This window comes from Triplophysa dalaica, chromosome 22, assembly GCF_015846415.1.
Source record: "Triplophysa dalaica isolate WHDGS20190420 chromosome 22, ASM1584641v1, whole genome shotgun sequence".
Classification (NCBI taxonomy): domain Eukaryota; kingdom Metazoa; phylum Chordata; class Actinopteri; order Cypriniformes; family Nemacheilidae; genus Triplophysa; species Triplophysa dalaica.
Genome location: NC_079563.1, coordinates 2,041,751 through 2,059,361, shown reverse-complemented (window position 1 = coordinate 2,059,361; position 17,611 = coordinate 2,041,751). Strand labels below are relative to the sequence as shown.

Below are 17,611 nucleotides of genomic sequence, written 5' to 3'. Positions count from 1 at the left end.
CTGTTTTTTTGGCAAAAAGGTCTATTCATAATAACATTAGACTGGTGTGGGATTTAATAGACTATAGTGACATGGTTCAAGGGAGTGGGTTCCTGATTTTTATAAAGCTTTTGATGCTGTCAAACGCCCCTTTATTCATAACCTCGATCCAAAGCCAAAATTATGCAACGTTTTTACCAATTGGATTAAAATTTTATATTAGGATATAAATAGCTCTGTAGCTTTTGGTCAAGGAACATGTTAAAGGTTTCGGATTAAAAGAGGAATTCGTCAAGGGTGTAGTAGTTCACCACTATTATTTTAATTGTTGCTGAATTGTTATCCATTTTGATTAAATATAGTGGTATTGAAGGGTTAAATGTGTCAGATAAACAAATAATTATAACTCAGTTTGCGGACGACCCAACTTTATAAAACAATGAACATAAAGTGCCATTGGCCTTGCATTCTGCCAATTTTTTTTCTAAAGCCTCAGGTTTATGGCTGAATCTAGACAAAGGGGAAATGTTAACTTTACATGAATGCCCTGATATTGGAAGAAATTGTATGGGATAATATAGATAAAAGTAAGCTAATATTAAACAGATGGTTGAAGAGGGATCTTACAAATTTTAGAAGGGTTCTTTTGTCAAAAATGGATAGTTTGTCTAGATTAATTTATCCAGCTTTCTCTCCAGCCATATCAACAAAAATGATTAAATTTATAAGCAGGGTGAACTTCCCCTATATTAGAAAGGAAGATTTGGTAAAAAAAATATGAAGATGGGGGTTTAAATTAGATTGATTAGATTAGATTCAACTTTATTGTCATTACACATATACAGGTACAGTGTAACGAAATGTAGTTTAGGTCTAACCAGAAGTGCAATTAGCAAGTGCAGATATACAGTGTGAATAAATACAGAATACAATATTAGGAAAATAATTTACGATGGGCATGTACTATGAAAATATGACAATCGGTATGTACTATGAACAATATATACAGAAGGCTATATACTGTGAACATTAATGTACAGGAGGTTATGAACAGATAACAATATAGACTATACAATAGTGCAAGTGACTTGAGTGTGCATTAGTTACAGACATTAGCTATTAAAGTTACAGTGCAGTAGATGAGTTAATGTGGTTATTAAAGGTACAGTGCAGTACATGAGTTATTGAAGTTATAGTGCAATACATGAGTAGATGCAGTTATACATTTACAGTGCAGTAGATGAGTTAATGCAGTTATTAAAGTTACAGTGCAGCAGATGAGTTAATGTGGTTATTAAAGGTACGGTGCAATACATGAGTAGATGCAGATATACAGTCACAGTGCAGTAGATGAGTTAATGCAGTTATTGAAGTTAAAGTGCAATACATGAGTAGATGCAGTTAGTTATGCGATAGATGCAATAATGCAATAGATGAGTTTCAGTGCAGTAGGTGATTTAGTGCAGTTACTAAAGTTACAGTGCAGTAGATGAGTTAATGCAGTTATGAAAGTAGTCCATTAGTGCAAATGAGCATTCAGTGTAATGTTCCTGGTGTGCAAGTGAGCAGTATAGAGTGCAAATGATGCGTGTAAACAGTCCGGTAGAGCAGATACATGAAGTACTGGTGTGTACAGTTCCGTCATGCATGGCAGCCCTGTAGTGCAATGTAAACATTATAATAGCAGCAATAAGTTAAAGTTATGAGAGGTAGTGGAATCAGTGGGGAGCAGAGTTCAATAATGAAACAGCTCTGGGAAAAAAGCTGTTTCCTAGTCTGCTGGTTCTTGCCCGGAGGCACCTGAAGCGCCTACCGGAAGGCAGGAGAGTAAACAGTCTATGAGCGGGGTGAGAGGAGTCCTTGAGAATGCTGCGAGCTCGACGCTGACAGCGTTTCTTCTGGATGTCCTCAATGGAAGGGAGTGTAGTTCCTGTGATGCGCTGGGCTGTTTTCACCACCCGCTGCAGTGCCTTGCGCTCAGCAACAGAACAGTTCCCGTACCAGACTGTGACACAGTTGGTCAGGATGCTCTCTATCGTGCAGCGATAGAAGTTCACCAGGATAGTTGAAGACAGTTGGTTCTTCTTCAGTGTCCTCAGAAAGAAGAGACGCTGGTGAGCCTTCTTGACCAGGCATGAGGTGTTGGTGGTCCAGGACAGGTCCTCCGAAATGTGGGTCCCCAGGAACTTAAAACCGGAAACACGTTCAACAGCCGTCCCGTTAATCTGGATGGGGTCGTGTGTGCCTCCTTTCGCCTTCCTGAAGTCCACGATGATCTCCTTTGTCTTTGAAGTGTTAAGGAGCAGGTTGTTGTTTGAGCACCATGTGGCCAGGTGCCGTACCTCCTCCCTGTAAGCAGTCTCATCGTTGTTGCTGATGAGACCATCAGCAATTAAATGCTATTGATTTTGATATTGTTAATGGCGTATTAAAATTTAGATGGTTAAAGTCTTACATTCAGAATAGTCACTCCTTTTGGTATATTGTCCCTTATGGAGTATTCCAAAAATTAGGGGCTATAAGTTTTCTGTTACTTTGAGTGCTCGTCAAACTCTCCAATTTCCACCAACAAGTGCTTTTATACTGGAATCTATTGTTTAAACATAATTTTACACCTCATAACACTCCGATTTGGAATAATATACTTATAAGGTTGGGTAGAAAATCTGTTAATTGTGAGAAATTTGGGCTGTCTACACCTTGTGCAGAATAGAGTGACACCAAGGAAGTCCGCTTTCTTGATGCACCCATCTCGCAGGGTGGGTTGTTGGTAACACCGTCAAGGACTGCGCTCAGCAGTTTTTGACGGTGAAGCAGACAGTGGCAATTAGCCACATTTTTTTCACGCCGCGACTCAGCCTAAAGAAGAACCGGTTCTCGATTCCCATCCCTACTCGTCACCAAAGCCGGGCCTGGCACCCACTTACTCGCACAGTTTTTCCGTTCTCCCCGGGTGTACTTGCAGCCGATCGCACACTCCACTGGACTGTGCCCGGAAACCCGACCTCACACCCTGGCGAGGCGTAGGGTCGTACACATGACAGCTGCTACCACTCTCAAATCGACAGTGCGTGCAGCTGTCCCACCAGGCAGGTAAGTAAGCAGACCCAACCTTCCCTCCGGGGTTCCCCCCGCGACATGGTTAGCTCTGCCAGCCATCGAACCACCCTCCGTGGGAATGGTGAAGCAGACTGTCCTCTTGGTCCCCCAGTCACAGTCCCTGTGAGCTCGAGAGCTGCCCACACTGTCTCGGTGGCTAATGAGTACTGTCCGTCTTGATTACTCGATCCAGTTTGCCAGAGACTCTCCCAAGTTTCGGGGCATCATCTCTCCCTCTGTCAGAGGCAGGGACGCCTACATACTTCGGGTAGATGTCACCACCCTTCTGGCAAAACAGGCATCGAGTTCGTCCCTCAAAACCAAGATGTTCAGTGGGTTACAACCCGCACTTCATCATTCCCAAGACGGTGGGTTGCGCCATAGGTCTGCGTACCTTGAACAAAGCACATTCACAAGCTGCCAGACAGCGGTCCCCCTGAAACTATTCAGAGGCTCCTGGGCACATGGCGTCCTCGCCGGGTAATACCCCTCGGGTTGATGAACATGAGACTGCTCCAACACTGGCTTCAGAGTCGAGTTCCGAGGAGAGTGTGGCACACCGGCAGGAGGCGCATGGTGATGACGCCCTGCTCCCCACGCACCATAACCCCTGGTATTCAATGACTTTTCGACGGACTAAGGTCCCTCTGGGCAGGTTACGAGGCAAGTCGTGGGGACGACGGACGCCTCCCTGCAGGGATGCGGTGCAGTGTGTAACGGGCACGCAGGCGGGGCGTTGGACGAACCCCCGTCTGTGCTGGCATATCAATTGGCAAGAGTTGTGGGCTTGTCCAAGTCGAGGCTGGCGCACTGGGTCGTGGATGCCGTTACGACGGCATTCCGATCTCAGAATCTCCCATGCCCATTGGCAGTGAGCGCTCACTCCGCATGGGGTATAGCCACGTCCAGGGCATTGGCCAGAAGCGCCTCCCTAGCAGACATCTGTTGAGCTGCGGGTTGGGCTATGCCCAAACACCTTCGCATGGGTTAACAACCTGCGCGTAAACCCATGTCAGCCCATGTCCTACGTGGCGACATGTAGGACTGGCATCCGGGGGGGCATATGCCTGCGAAAGCACCTTTCCACCCTCAACTAGATTGGGTCAGTGTGTTATCTACCTCTCTTCTTACCAAAACATATGGCTAAGGACAGGTATATCACCAACCTCCCTTCTTACCCGAATACTGGTTAAGAACAGGTTTTCCATCCATCACTAAACAAGCACACCCTGGGGGCTGGCTGGGCAGAGCAGGTTTTCCCCTTAGGCCGGGATACCATATGAACTATCACAGATAGCTCTAACCGGACCTAGTGCTACCGGACGTCTGTAACACCCCCTCCATGGGCTGTTCCGTCTGATGTATCCTCATGAGAATGGTTCCCACTCCTGGTAACCCAGGAGCTTCCCCAGGTGGACCTCCAACTCGCGGTTAACTACTCAGTCCACACGTTACATGCGTTCTCCTCCAAGGACGAGACCATTACTATATCCACCATATTCCTCCCCACAGGTAGGAGGTGGCCTCTGCAGCGCATCCCTAATTAAGTAAGTTGCGCTAACCCGGTGTAAACCCGAGCCGGACGGCCTCTCGCCAGTAGAGAGCTAAGGCCCCGTCCATGAAAGGTTACCGGTCAGGGCTGTTCCCCTCTTTCTCCAAGAAAGCTCTGGGACCCCCCGACCACCACACTGGAAGGTTACAGTTTCACGAAAGCTTCGAGCTGACACGCCCAGGCTTCTTGCCATCGCTTCCCTGAGATTGTGACGCGATACAGCGTTGTGGCGTTTTCCATAGGCAACCCCATCTGTCGTTCTCAACACAACGCAGAGAGACCGACAGAAAGGGAACGTCTTGGTTACGTATGTAACCTCATTTCCCTGATGGAGGGAACGAGACGTTGTGTCCCTTATGCCACAGACACGTATCGTATGCTGCTGCAGTCGTGAGAGGCTCTTCAGAACAAGAGGTAAATGAATGCTGCACACCGGCTTCGTTTTATACCGGATATCCGGGGGCGGAGACCGGCATGCAAATTTCATTCGCCAGATTTCATTGGCCTTTTCTATAGAAGTCAGAGTTGATACAACGTCTTGTTCCCTCCATCAGGGAACTGAGGTTACAGACGAAACCAAGACGTTTTACGTTGAGAAGAAACATTTGCTTTTGATTACTCATTTTTTAATTTGTCTGGCAAAATATTTTATTCATGGTTGGTATTATAAATCAAAACCCAACTTTATGCAATGGTTAATTGAAGTGAAACAGATATATAAAACATTAAAATGGATAAAAAATATGAAAAGCCATTTCTGTGATTTCACTGTTAGAAGAAAATTTAAGTTAATTTGAGAGAGCCTCTGTTAATATTTTTTTTTTCTTCCCTGTATTGTTTTTTATTGTTTCTGAATGTTGTTTTATTTATTTATTTTTGTTCTTGTTTAATAAGAATGATGTAAGCTAGAAAATGAAGATAGAGATTTGTATTTGTAAAATTAGTATGTATGCCTTTTTGTTTGTAATTTTTAAGCAATAAAAAATAAAAATAAACGTCAGGTCCTGAGAGATGGTGGTGCCCAGGAACCTGAATGACTACACTGCTACCACAGTGCTGTTGATGATTGTGAGAGGGGGGAGTGCAGTGGGTTTTCTCCTGTAGTCCACAATCCTCTCCACTGTTTTCAGCATTTAGATTAGTATAACTCTGTAATACTTTTGTCTAGAGCCCTTATTTTGGTCTCGATTTAAAGAAGAGATTCTATACTTTATTGTTGAAAATAATAATAAAAAAAATCATATCAGTTTAATTGTACATTAATAATAATAAAATTATTCCATTCCATTCCATTTTCTACCGCTTATCCGAACTACCTCGGGTCACGGGGAGCCTGTGCCTATCTCAGGGATCATCGGGCATCAAGGCAGGGTCCAGTGTTTTACTGCATACTGCATACAAATTAATAGATTTCATCATTATATATGAGAAAAGACATTCTTGGACCTCTCCGATGATATTTTTTTATCTACAATCAAATATGATTATGAATATGTAATATTTATAATGGTACCAAATGAGCCCAGTGAGAAAATGTTGATTCTTTTGCAAAACAGTTGAATTAAATTCCAACTCCAACATAACATTATCTTTGCAAAACACTGGTCAAATATGTATTCTAGTGTCCTAGAACTTACCAATGATATATAGTTTGTCATGATTAGACAAGATTTTATTTGTGAAATATTAAAGTTAACCTAGGTGTTCCAATAGTGGAAAGGGGACATTTAGGCTGGGTAGTATTCCACAAAGCAGGGTAAATTTACCTTCATATAAACCCTGAACTCTGGCTTGATTAATCCAAACCTTGCTTACTCTGGGTATGTCGATTCCAGAACCAATTCCAGAACCCCTCCCGAAAGATACCCAGAGTTAACGCGTGCTCACAGAAACAACATGAAGACATTGACAATGGATCACAGATTTCACGAGACACCATGGAAACGGTTTTTGACTGTAAGACAATGTTATAAATCAGAGGGTTTTTTCACAGAAGACTTAAATCTGCATCAGTGTATTAAGTGCGGGATTAAAAATCATAAAATGTAATGCTTTCCCACTTGACCTTTCTGGAATACCTTTCTGGTCATCTACTGGTCCTTAGCGGGTTTAAGATGGTCCATCCAGCATAAAAAAACCTAACCCACAATATGCTGTTTTTCAACTGTTCTTACTTAAGCCTCTGACACTCTGATGCTTCGTTGTAGTTTTATATTTGTTGTATATGGCCTCTGTAAAACTGAACAACACAGCTTCTGTATTATAGAGAAATATTAAATAACATCATGTATGCATATTGAGAACCCATTATGCATATTAATTATAGTGTATAAAAATAAATCAATATACATAAGCAGTTGCATTTACGTCATGCCAAATGAATGCATTACACACATAAGTATCTGTTGCATAATCCTCGGGTGGCATATCAACATATGAAAAACATAACAATAAGAACCAGCAGCTCCTGTCCTAAATAACAACATTGGGACAACATGTGTGGACGACTTTACGTTGCGCTGCGCTGACTGATCAGCGAATGATAACAAAATGCCGTGAGAGTGAAAGCACTGCATGCTCTTTCCGGCGTACTGACCTCAAGTCTGATCCAAAATACACTCCCATGTACCCTTGTGGACTCGTGCCTAGTGCCCTATAGGTCCACACTTCCTGACGTGACGTCATCAAGTTTTGACTCGGAGGAGGGCCACAAGACCGGAGTACGCCATTTGGGAAAGGGACATATTGCGCTCTTGTGTACCTTTGTGGACTCGTGCCTTTTTATAAGTTAAACATTAACATGCCATTATTCATTTTTATAAACAATAAATTCACATATAAGTAGGGAAAAAACACATAAACAATCTTTGTCTTTGCAACTTTGTTAGAATCCGTTTGAATTAAACTCACGCAAGTCACGTCAAAAAAGTCAGAAATTGATAACTTATTGCCACCGAAAGAAGGGAGATAGGGCCCTAGTCAAAACAGAACCATTGCGGCAACTTCCGCTCTGGAACACGAAATACGTCACCCCACTGTCGCAAACTGACTATAGTTACACATTGTTACGACACTTGTGGTGGGTTTCAGTCAGATGTCGTTCAGCGATATATCAGTAACGTTACACATGGGCGAGCATTAACACGTGTTTATTTCATAGCAACTTAATGTTTTGCTTTTATTACTAGAACCAATGAATATTCAATAGACAGTTTGTTTCTTATAGCTTTTACGTTTACTTCTTTAGCCACCACGGGAACTTAATTTAGCGACTTGATTTTTGCCGAAGGTATACTTAAAAGGCAAACGGTAAAACAAAGTAAGATTACGACCTTGCCATTGTTAGGCCTTTCAGCGGTAATACTAATAAGAAACTATTCTTTCACGAGTTAACCGGCCCTTGTTATTGCAGTTCAGAATGGAACCTAAACCAAGGAAGAAATCTTTCACTCCCAGAGATGTAAAGAAGACGACCTTTAAACCTAAAGGTAATTATACCTAATGCATAGCTCTCCATTACAGTGCAACCAACGCATGTCTTTTGTTGTTATTATAATAATTAACATTGTTAAAAACAGTAAATAATAATTACAATTGAACAAGACGCTTTCGTTGCATTGTTCAGTTAAATGCAAGAACTAAAGCATGAAGAATCGTGGCTTTGACTGATAGCATCACATCCACATCAATTGAATAAATGTAACCGTAAATAATGTTTAGAGTATTGAATAAATGGTATAAGAATACCAGCAAGCAGTTATATTGTTAAATTGTACACATTTCAGACAAAACTATTTTTTATGTAGTCTTTTGATTAAGTTTAAAAACATGCATCTGACTCTTTTGAACATGTAGAGCTAAGATCATAAGTAGTTGAATTCACACAACATTGAAATACACAAAACATTTAATAACTAAATAGATTTTTCACATCTGGCTTAGTCAAAATCTTTGTGTGTTTACTTTCATTAGGTAAACCTGGAGGTAAACCATCTGGGAAACAGCCATTTAAACCTTCTAACTCAGAGAGAGGACAGAGTTTAAGAAAACCAAGGGTGGTTGGAGGGCCACAGAAATTTAACAAAAAAAAACCAGGCAGCAAGTTTACAAGAAAGAGAAAAGAACCTGATGGTAACAGCAAACATGAAGGTATACATTTTTTGTTAATTATTCAGATTTTTTATTTAGAACATTCACAAAGGAATGGTCATATTCTGGTGTTGACTATTTAAGACTTTTTTTTCTTCAGGCCCAGAGGGGAAGAAGCCCAAATGGGATGAATTTAAACTGAAAAAAAAAGAGTTGAAACAGAATCGCCAACAGAATGATAAAAAGGACAGTTATGATATTGTAAACAGAGCTAAACAAGTGTGGGAAATAGTGAGACGGTAAATGTTTTATATTAATTAATTATATTCATCAATTAGATTGTTTTGCTAAACCTGTATTGTTTTATGAGATTGCAGGAAGGACTGTGATAAGGAAAAAAGGAGCAAGCTGATGAAAGAGCTACAGAATCTCGTTAGAGGCAAAATTCAAACGGTAATTTTGTTACTAAAACGTTGTAATTTATGTTTTTTTATTCTCATTTTTTTTAATTGCCACTTCTGCCCTCTCTGGGTAAAGTCTGATGTGCGTTTAATATGTCTTTACATTGTAGGTTAGATCCTAATTTTTCTTGACCCGTTCAAAACCGTATTACTTTGTGATAAATCTATAAAACAATTCAAATCGAAATATGCTAAGCAATGAGGTAAGGTTGAGATGAGCGTTATATAGAGCCCAGTCTGATCTGTACAGTGTGAGCTTATACGCCTCTTAGCTTTGTTCATATTTGTTTGCAATGGAGTCATGTGACGAAAGTGAAACATTAGTTGGAATCACTATGCTGGCTCAACATCGTCATATCTGTCAGCCGTCGACGATGGCATCGTCTATCGGCCAACCCTGATTTAAATATAAATGCTGGTTACTGAAACCATCAAACTTAACTATTTTACCAAAATACATATTTACATTAAGAATAGGTCCTCTTAATTACTTTAAAGACTTCCCAGTTAGCACAGTTACGTTGTATGGCTTTATCTGGACCATATCTTAATCGTTCCAGCGATGTAACTTTGTTATTCGCTGTGAGAATGTAACCGTAGACGTTGTTGGAACGTGAGGACATTAAATAATGTTTCTGGGACATGATGGAGGCCCTAAAGGGACATGGTGATGGAAAAAAAAACATGTGATGTGAAACAAAAGCAGTGAAATAATTATTTTGATACTCATCTCATCTTTGTTCCATCATGTCCCTTTAGGGCCTCCGTTAAGTATTGGTAATCCAGATTTAGTCATCAATAACGTGTATTTGGATCAGGGTGATTTAACCCAGTTCTGCTTTAAAAAACTGGCTCAAAAGTAAGACTTTACCTAATCCTAGACAGCAAAAAAGTGATTTCCAAAACCTGATCATTCTGATCTAAATTAAACTTTCTGAACAACTGGCCCACAAAGCAGAGGTTTTTAAACCTTATGATGACAAGGACCCCTTACGTTTTGTGAGAGACCCCTTCCCCTTCGACGCCCCTGCAAGCGCAAGGTCTTTCTTTCCTGCCACAGGAATCGCCTTTCTCAATGTCTACTCTGTGCAGTGAATGACAGGGAGAAGCAGCATATCAATTCACAGGACATTAATGTTGATTGTATTTTGCCGTAGATATCTATTGTCTTTAAGCGGCAAGCGCTTCAGTTTAACCCTTTTCGCTCCGTGATCGCTGCTTTTCCCACATCGCATATGAACACCTGCAGACACGTAAATGAATGGACACTTTTACTGTAATGCTTACATAGACGAAAATGCAGCAGTAGCCTAATAAAATATTTTTAGCTGTACATCGGGTTACTGTTTGCTATGTAGGTGTATGACAGATTATATAATGTATTATCTACTTTTAACATAAATTTAATTCGTAATATTAATAGCATTAATAATCAGCGTGTTAAGATCATTTCATAATGAATCAGTTTTACATTTTGTTGTCAGTAGTTTGTTTAAATATTAAAATAGACCACTAAGATTTTGCTTTAGCACCAGTGCTGACAACGCATTTTCGCAGTTTACAGGCCTATGTTTCAAACATACTGTGGCTGTCAGAATATAAAATAAATGGCCTGATAATACATTAGATGCTAAGTTTGTATATACATATTTGACTGGGCTCAACCTATTAAATATTGTTAATTAAAAAAAGTATTGTCCTGACCTCCACTGCAAAGAAAATAGAGACCCTAGTTTGAAAATCCCTGCTCTGAAAGCACATTTGTTGCAAAAATCTAAAATGTGAAAAAACGTGTTCAGTATTTGACCTTCGGATGATTATTTTGTAATAGAAGTCAAATAGTTTTGGCTGTGGTCAATAATGTTTATATCTGTGCATTCCTGCCAGAAGCCTAATTTAAAATGAACATTAAATAAGCTGTTTTTGCTGTCTGTTGAGGCAAGGGAAGTCTTATGTCTAAAGTATGTTTTTACAAAAAAAGAAAGATATTCAAAGAGTTCATTTTCTCACATTTGTTCTCCCTTTAGAATTTTGTTGTTGTTTTTTTGCTAGATTGCATTTGCTCATGATTCCACACGAGTGCTGCAGTGCTTTATTCAATTTGGCAGTGACAAGCAGAGGGACGAGGTCTTCGATGAACTCAAAGGTTGGTGTTCTCTTTTGTTGTATCGTACAGAATGTCTTTAGTGTCTGTGTTACAATTCTTAAAGTGGGTTGCACCAACAAGGATTAGTCTTAAATCTAGATTAAATCATTTAATCATTTTGTTCAGAGCTCAACTTTAAGCAATGTCATGTGGTTGTCCTTCGGACGAGTAAATTTGTTATTCGCAAAATAGTACAAATTACTTTTCCAAAGATAAAAATATTTAAGTATCAATATAATTGTTTCGCATTCTGATTGGTCAAGTTTGGTTTTAAGCATTTTACATGGTGTCCACTGCGGCCACCTGAATTTGGTTATACTCTCCTTGATTGCTATAGAACAAAAGCATGCAGTAGTTTTTATAAGTGTCAGGGCTGTATGTTACATTTGATAAAATGTCTGTTGTCATATAAAACAAAAAAGTAAAATATAAGTGCATCTTGGCCTGCAAAATTAATCGTTTTTAAATCGAAATCGCAATTTGAAGGGGTGCGTTGTTCAAATCGCAAAAGCTGTGATTATTCCGATTACAGGCTTTAAAAAGGATAAAATGCACCTACGTAGTATTTGACAGTTTGCTTCTGGAATTTTACGTTTAACCAATTGGGGGCATTTTAACACTGCACCTGCTAAGAACGTCATTTGGAAAAGATGAGCGCGAGCGGGAGTAGCAGTTCAAATTCGCAACAAAGTAATGTTATGTATGCTGAAGCGCAAAGTCCTGCAGCAGCAGACGACTTGGTACCCAAAAGAAAAAGCAATGCTTATGTTTGGAATTATTTTGGATTTCTACCTTCTGATGTTCTTCAAAAGCAAGTGCTTTGTAAAACATGCCAAAAGTCTGTGTCGACCTTTGGAGGCAACACAACCAATCTCTATCAACACCTGCAGAGGTATCACAGACTATTCTATGATGAATGCATGGCCAAAAAGTCCACAGATGAATCCACTTCGTCGCAACAACAACCACAACTGACATCAAAGCAAACTTCAATTGCTCACGCGTTTGAAAGTAGCACACCCTACGACAAATCTTCACGAAGGTACGGTGAAATAACTGATGCCATAAGGTTTCCTTACTAAAGATATGGTGTTGCTCCTCCCGGTGGGACATGCCCGGAACACCTTCCCGGGAAGACGTCCAGGGGGCATCCGAAAAAGATGCCCGAGCCACCTCAGCTGACCCCTCTCGATGTGGAGGAGCAGCGGATCTACTCTGAGCTCCTCCCGAGTGACCGAGCTTCTCACCTTATCTCTAAGGGATTGCCCGGCCACCCTGTGGAGAAAGCTCATTTTGGCCGCCTGTATCCGGGATCTTGTCCTTTCGGTCATTACCCACAGCTCATGACCATAGGTGAGAGTAGGAACGTAGATTGACCGGTAAATCGAGAGCTTCGCCTTGTGGCTCAGCTCCTTCTTCACCACGACAGACCGGTACAGCGACCGCATTACTGCAGAAGCTGCACAGATCCGTCTGTCAATCTTCCGTTCCATCCTTCCCTCAATCGTGAACAAGACCCCCAGATACTCCTCCACTTGAGGCAGGGACTCTCCCCCCACCTGAAGTGGGCAAGCCTTTTTTCCGACTGAGATACTGTTGTTATTCTCTTAATTTGTCACAACATTTTTGCATGACAACTTCATTTAAAAAAATGGCCACAGTGTTTATGTGGTTTTAAATAAACAGTGGCATAATGTTACTATAGTTTGTGATTATGCTTGGTCTTTCTTTGATGCATGCTGTTAAAATCAACAAAACAAACTTAGCTCTTTTTTTAAATAGTCAATCTCATTTTAAATCGCAATTTTGGTCAGAAAAATCGCAATTAAATTTCATCTTCAAATAGTGCAGCCCTAAGTGCATCACATCAGTAGGCAGGTTACTGACAAATTGCATTTGTTACACATGCATAAATTAGGGGCATGTAATTGTTTACCTAAATTTTTCTACGTTCTGAGTTTCAGTAGAAACCATAGTGGGATATTTGTCCATATAAATTACTTTAGTATACTAAAGTATTTACTACAGTAAAATTCCTAGATACTATAATGTCTTCGAACCTTTCTGTGCTTACTACAGTTGATCAATTTACTACAAGGACAGACAAATATTTTATAGCAAAAACAAAAGTACAGTACTGTATTTTTCGTCTTGAGTGTTCAAGTTAAACTGACTTCTGTATTGACGGGTCGTCGGGAAGATGCTTTTTCGAGTTTTAGGGTTTTCTCTGACAGTACAATGCTAGTGAAATAAATTCTCAAGAGCAACTCTGTAGATGAAGTTTGTGTGTTCGTATCCTCAGACAGTGCAGACAAATCTATGAGCGTCCCACGTTTAGCAGGTTAAACTGTGTAGTTCATTCACTCAGAACAGCCAGATGACGTAATTAAAGGGGTCATTTGACTCTGCTAAACTAAATATTACTGTTTGCTTTAGACGTAATACAATGTGTATAGACGATTTAAGGTTAAAAAACGCTGTGTTTTCCACATACCGTGCATGTTTGTATCTCCTCTTTGCTCCGCCTCTCTGAAACTCACTGATATTTTACAAAGTTCATCACTGTGAAAAACGAGGTGTGCTATGATTGGCCCGGTCACTAGTGCGTAGTGATTGGTCGAATACTGCATGGAAATGTAACTCCTCTTACCATATTCTGAACATCAGGCTGCGCTGGCGATGGTACAATGAGATTTACAAGACCGCCCACCTTACTTGCGTATACATTTGGGAGGTCTTAGTCAAATCATACCACAGTGACGTACATGCGTGGGGTTGTGGTTACACAAGGCGTTTCAGACAGGTCCAGGTTCGCATTTGCTTTTAGATAGGATGTATCTTTTGTTCCGCCACTTACATTTTTGCAATTTTACGTGTCTTATACATGCATGGGCGACTTATAACGCACCAAAGACAATGAAAAAGCTTTCCTGTAGCTCAGTGGTAAGAGCATTGCGTCAACAACGCTAGGTCGTGGGTTCGTTCCCAGGGGATTGCACATACCTATGCATAAAAATGTATAGGACATTGCAATGTAAGTCGCTTTGGATAAAAGCGTCTGCCAAATATGTAAATGTGATGTAAAAGAAAAACACGAATTTCAGCCATATGACCCTGTAACAACGTTCAATAAAAGGAAGGAGGCGGGAACTGGCGAACCTTTAATGCACTTTAATCAAAATAAACTAACAATAATACGGAAGTAAAAGACCTCACGGTTGACTGCCGGCCACAAGAACATAAACACAAACTAATCACATGTCCGGGCCCGGTCTTCTCTCGTCAGCAGTCCCGTCGCTCATCCTCTTATGCTCCCGATATCCTCCGTGAGATATGCCGGACCAGTGTATGCACAGCTGATTCCAACTATCAATCCGCCACCGGCTCCGCCTCACGGCTCTCATCAAGCCTTACAGACCAGGGGGTATGCACCGACGAGAGAACTGAGAAAGGAGCGACAGGGACTAGAGAGGGGAGAGTGGGAAAAAAATAGGTCCGGTTCCCCGACACACTGTCGCTCGGACCTCAGCCCAGCCGAGTGAGAGACCAGCGGTGCTCCCGATTTCCTCTGTGAGATTTGCGGGACCGGTGTGCGCACAGCTGATTCCAACTATCAATCACGCCACCAGCCCCGCCTCACAGCTCTCGTCACACCTTCCTCACCACAATCCCCTTTAAATAACAGGGTACCATGTTTGTGTCTCTTCATCTAGTTTTATTCTTGGCTCAGTCCGCTTTTACTTGTCTGGTAGGGCAAGTCAAATTCAAACAAAACAAATTTCACTTGTCCTAGGGCAGCGTTGATGTGGAGCCCTGCTGTTTGCACCTAACTGTATACCTTGTTTTAAAATAGTAGGGTTACATAAAAATCAGGGGTTTAAACCAACATTTGATCCGAGATTTAATTTTTCAGTATACCTAGATTAACTTCTTGATGCTTCCTCACTTCAAAATCAGATTGAAATATCAGTTAAAGAATTAATATTAAAAGAGAAATACAATGAAATGTGTGTCTAAATGTTCATAAATGGACATTGTGAGTGTCGTATCATGTTTCAGATATGGTTTCATTATGAATAATGCAAATGAAATATTCATACCTGCAAACTAGTCCCTTTTTTGCGAAATTGGCTATTTTGAATCAAAATATGCCATTCTTGTGAATTATATAGTTCTGACAAGTTTTTTTTTCAGACAGTGAGGGTGGGGAATTTGGTGATTTATAAAATGTAAGTCCTCAGGTGCCATATTTAGAAAATTCAAAACACAAAAACAGGGAACATCATGGCGTCAATTCAATCGGAAGACTACAGGGGAAGAGCCCATCCAATCGTCGGTTTTATACACTTGAAAGGCACTGCTGAAGGGGACGCAAAATGCTACTTCGGATAAAGAGAAAATGATGTTGTTTTTATCACTCAGTTTGCCAAGTGTTATCCAAATGGCTATGTGATGAGATAACCAATTGCCAATCTCCATTTAGAAATCCCACTTCAAGAGTGTTCGTCATATCAATCGAAAGAAGCTGTATCTATAGAGGCTGTATATTACTGCTAATATGAAATAATTCTTGCACTGGGGTGTATTACTCAAAAGCATTGTTAGCCAACTATGGTCGCAAGTACTGTCGTTACAGCATAGTTCACCGATTTAAGTGTTTCCCGAAACCATCGTTCCAACGATCAATCGCAATCAGCATCGCAAAGTTGCATGGTTGGAACTAGAGGTCCACAGCTATGGTTAAAAGCATAGTAGGGCTGCAACTAACGATTATTTTAATAATCGATTAATCTGTAAATAATTTTTTCGATTAATCGATGAATCGGATAAAAAAAAAAGCATTAATTTCCAACCCTTTATTCAAAAACAGAACTAAAATCTTTAGAAAGTGCACAGGCATGTTGCTCCTTGAACATCCCTGAGCTGTTAGAAAAATAATAAAATCAAATAAAAATGGACTAACACAAAAAACAGACACATGTATGCTTTACATCTGCCAAATATATAGACTTTTTTAAATAAAAGTGCCACCTGAGCTGCCAGAACAATAAATAATTTATAAAAACTAAAGAACAATACAAATCAGAAAACTTAACAGGATTTGTTTGAATGTCAGAACTTGTTCTCTACACTACACTGCAGACGCACACACTCGCAGATGCACACACACGCGGACGCACACACTTTTGAAGACGCACACACTGACACACACACACACTCTCTCTCTCAAATTCACTTGAAGCTTATTCATTCAATTACTACCATCATTGTAGTAAGTGCAAGCTTCATTTATACACCACATTTTAACAAAGCTTAAGATGACCAAGAGCTATAAAAGAACTTTAAAATTAAATTAAAAAGTACAACACACACATGTATATTTGTCAATAATAACCTATATGGGACAAAGCACAGAATATACACTGCAAAAATTGCTTTTCTAACTTAGTAGTTTTGTCCCGTTGTCAGTCCAAATTTAAAAAAAAATCTTATGTCAAGAAACATGTACTAGACAAATTAAATAGCATAAGAAATTATGTCTTGTTTTCTGAAAAAACACCTCAAATTAAGTGATTGTTTGCTTAAAGCAAGAAAAATTATCTGCCAATGGGGTACAACAATAATCTTAATGAGATATAATTTCAAACAGAAGTTTTAAGCATCAATTAATTTTCTTGTCTAGTAATCTTGATTTAAGGATTTATAGATATTTGGACTGGAAATTAGACAAAATTACTAAGGAAGTTTTGCAGTGTAGCTATACATGACCACAGATTGATAAATGAATGGTCCAAAAAAGGCGAGTGAATAAAAACGTGTTTTTAGTCTTGATATGCAAAATGCAAAGTAACTACACCACCCCTGATTATACTGTTATTAACGAGCTAATGCTAACTTGTGATGCATGTCAATCTGGATAACGAGTAAGCACCAGGGACATTACGTTCTTCACTTCGAAACGGAACAAAAGTAGGATCTGTAATGACTTAACCTGCTGTTGAACTCCCTTCCTCCTCATCACAGACTCCAACATGTTTGCGTTTCAGGTGCTGGATCATTGCCGCGTTGCTCCCGCCATGTCGCGTTTGCATATTTTGCAGTTAACACACTTTTTCTGTTTATCTAGAGTGAAATGCTCCCGCACCTATGATGACTTGGGTCGCGGGGACATGTATCTTTCCTCCGCTCGTTTTTTTATTTTTGCTCCGCCCTGTATATGAGGCGGAGTGTATATGAACTCTGCTAGCATCAGTGTGCGAGAGAGACAGAGTGTGTTCACTTCGC

General features: G+C 40.2%; 1 protein-coding gene across 2 annotated transcripts in view; it reads left to right on the top strand.

The window, feature by feature from the left end:
* Window positions 1-7,714: 7,714 nt before the first annotated feature.
* Window positions 7,715-17,611, top strand: part of pum3 (pumilio RNA-binding family member 3) — a 41,339-nt gene continuing 31,442 nt past the window's right edge. Inside the window, exons 1-6 of one of the 2 annotated variants that reach the window (XM_056736568.1) lie at window positions 7,715-7,949; window positions 8,043-8,118; window positions 8,603-8,779; window positions 8,880-9,018; window positions 9,097-9,172; window positions 11,233-11,326. In XM_056736568.1, the coding sequence (XP_056592546.1) occupies window positions 8,049-8,118; window positions 8,603-8,779; window positions 8,880-9,018; window positions 9,097-9,172; window positions 11,233-11,326 (556 nt within the window). In that variant the 5' untranslated portion in view covers window positions 7,715-7,949; window positions 8,043-8,048. The remainder of the gene's footprint in view (window positions 7,950-8,042; window positions 8,119-8,602; window positions 8,780-8,879; window positions 9,019-9,096; window positions 9,173-11,232; window positions 11,327-17,611) is intronic. The other variant, XM_056736567.1, reaches the window with a different exon arrangement.